Raw genomic sequence first — 2,198 nt, forward strand, 5'->3', positions numbered from 1 at the left:
GCGCTGCTGCTGCTGGTGCTGCTGCTGCTGCTGCTGGTTTGGGACAGATGTGGGCTTGATGGCTCTTGTTACGCGCCGAGCCGCCTGGGCTGCAGCAGCAGCGAGGACTGCTGCAGCTGCTGCTGCTGCACTCCGCAGCAGCAGCAGCAGCGGCACTTCCGCCCGCAGCAAACAACGGGGAGGGGGAAAACTGCCCCCTGCGGACAGCTGTCTGTACAGTGCAGCAGCGCTAATCACGTCCTCGCTGGGGAGCTTGTACTTGCTGCTGCTGCTGCTGCTGCTGCGGGCCTTGCTGCTGCAGTCCTGCTGCTCCTCCGCACCAGCAGCAGCGGCAGGAAGCTCCTGCAGCGCCGTCGTGCATGCTGTGCTGCTGCAAGTGCTAGTTTGCTGCCACTCGCGAGGAGTGTCTCTGTTGCTGCTGCTGTTGCTTTCGCTGCTTCTGCTGCTGCTGGTTGTTGCTGCAGCATCTTGGCTCACGCTTCTGCTTCGCGCCGGGCTGCAGTCTCTGCTGCTGCTCCTGCTGCTGCTGCTGCCACTGCAGCAGCACAGGCAGCTGCTGATCAGCCTATCGCTGCCGCAGCAGCAGCACTTTGTGCTCCTGCTGCTGCACCTCGAGCCGCTGATGCTGCTGCAGCAGTAGCTGGTGCTGCTGCTTCTGCTGTTGCTGCTGCTGCTGCTGGTTGGCAGCAAACGATTTGCTGCGTACAGGCTAAGCAGCTCTGGCAGCCCGTTGCAGCCACATAAAAACCGAACTTGAAGCACATCATTATCGTCTTGCTGCTGTTGTTGCTGCTGCTGCTGCTGTTGCTCCTGCTGCTGCTGCCGGCGTCGAACACAAATTGCCGTAGGGGAATGCAGCGGCAGCGGAAACTGCTGCAGGGGGGAGCAGCACCGCTCCTGCAGCGACTGCTTCTGCTTCTGCTGCTGCTGCTGCTGGTTTGAAATCTGCTCCCAAGTCTCGAAGCCCAGCTGCTGCAGTAGCAGCAGCAGCTGCTGCTTGTGCTGCTGCAGTGCAGATATGCCCGGGGCGTCACTGAAGGAAAGGTGCCTCAGCCCCGCAGCAAAGGCAGCAACAACAGCAGGCAGCAGCAGCTCCCTAACGCAAATGCTGCTATCTGCTGCTGCAGCTGCTGCTGCTGTTTTAGGGCTTTCTGCTGCTGCTGCAGCCGAAGCAGCACGCAGCCTCTCGGCCGCTTTGAGCAGCAGCAGCTCGTCGCTACTAAAAACAACCAACAAGTGGGGTGGCGCTGCAGCAGCAACTGCTGCAGCGCCAGCTGCTTTTGCTGCTTCTGCAGCTCCCCGAGCTAGGGTGCCTTCTGTTGCTGCAGCAGCTAACTGCTGCTGCTGCTGCTGCTGCTGCTGGCGTGTCCGAACTACAGCCCTAAAGCCCCTCAGCAGCAAACGGAAGCCACAGGCAGCAAGCGAGCAGCAGATATATATGAACAGCAGCAGGACAAGACAAGCACGCTGCAGCAGAGCAGCAGCGCCCGTCGCTCGCCGTTTTCGCTGCTGCTGCTGTTGCTGCTGTTGCTGCTGCTGCCAGCAGCAGTTGCTGCTGTCGCTGCTGCCGCTGCGTTGTCGATATGAGTCAAAAGAACTCTCACAAAGATCTAGGTGTAACTGTGCTGCAGTGCAATTGCTGCTGCTGCAGTTGCTGCTGCTGCAGTTGCTGCTGTTCTGAGCAAGCCTAGCTTGGTGTCTTCTGGTCAGCTGCTGGCCGGCGGCAGAGCTGCTGCTGTTTATGGCTGCAGAAGCAGCAGCAGCAGCGCCATCTGCTGCTGTGGTTTGTGCTGGAGGTTGGAGATGCCGTTGCTGCTGTTGCTGCTGCTGCCGTTGCTGCTCCTGCTGTTGCTGCTGCTGCATCCTCCCCAGCAGCAGCAAAATAGTAACTGTAACCTGCCCGTGCTCGCCACGTCTATTGCTGCTGTCTCAGAACAGAGACAAGATGAAAAGAACCCCTGGGAAAAGACAGGGGGCCCGCCGACAGATCAGGACAGACGGGCAGCTGCAGCAGCAGCAGCAGCAGCAGCAGCAGCAGCTGCGGCAAAAACACGGATTCTGCGTGCTGTGGAGGAAGTGAAGGCGAAGAAAAAGATAGACACAAAAGCAGCAGCTTAGAGCGTAAACCCTAATCCTCAGCCCCAAACCCTGAACCCTCGTGCTGGCTGGAGCTGCCACTGTTAGCAGCAGCAAGCTGC

The 2,198-nt window shown here is 59.7% G+C and overlaps 1 protein-coding gene across 1 annotated transcript in view; it reads right to left on the reverse strand.

Moving 5' to 3' along the window:
* ETH_00035870 (uncharacterized protein) overlaps positions 1 to 1,863 on the reverse strand; it is a gene marked incomplete at both ends in the record, with an annotated part of 2,250 nt that extends 387 nt beyond the window's left edge. Inside the window, one exon of the mRNA XM_013375411.1 lies at positions 1 to 1,863. Coding sequence (XP_013230865.1) covers positions 1 to 1,863 — 1,863 coding nt within the window.
* Positions 1,864 to 2,198: the final 335 nt, after the last annotated feature.

Source organism: Eimeria tenella, genomic scaffold (genome assembly GCF_000499545.2).
Source record: "Eimeria tenella Houghton genomic scaffold, Eth_scaff2768, whole genome shotgun sequence".
Taxonomy (NCBI): Eukaryota; Apicomplexa; class Conoidasida; order Eucoccidiorida; family Eimeriidae; genus Eimeria; species Eimeria tenella.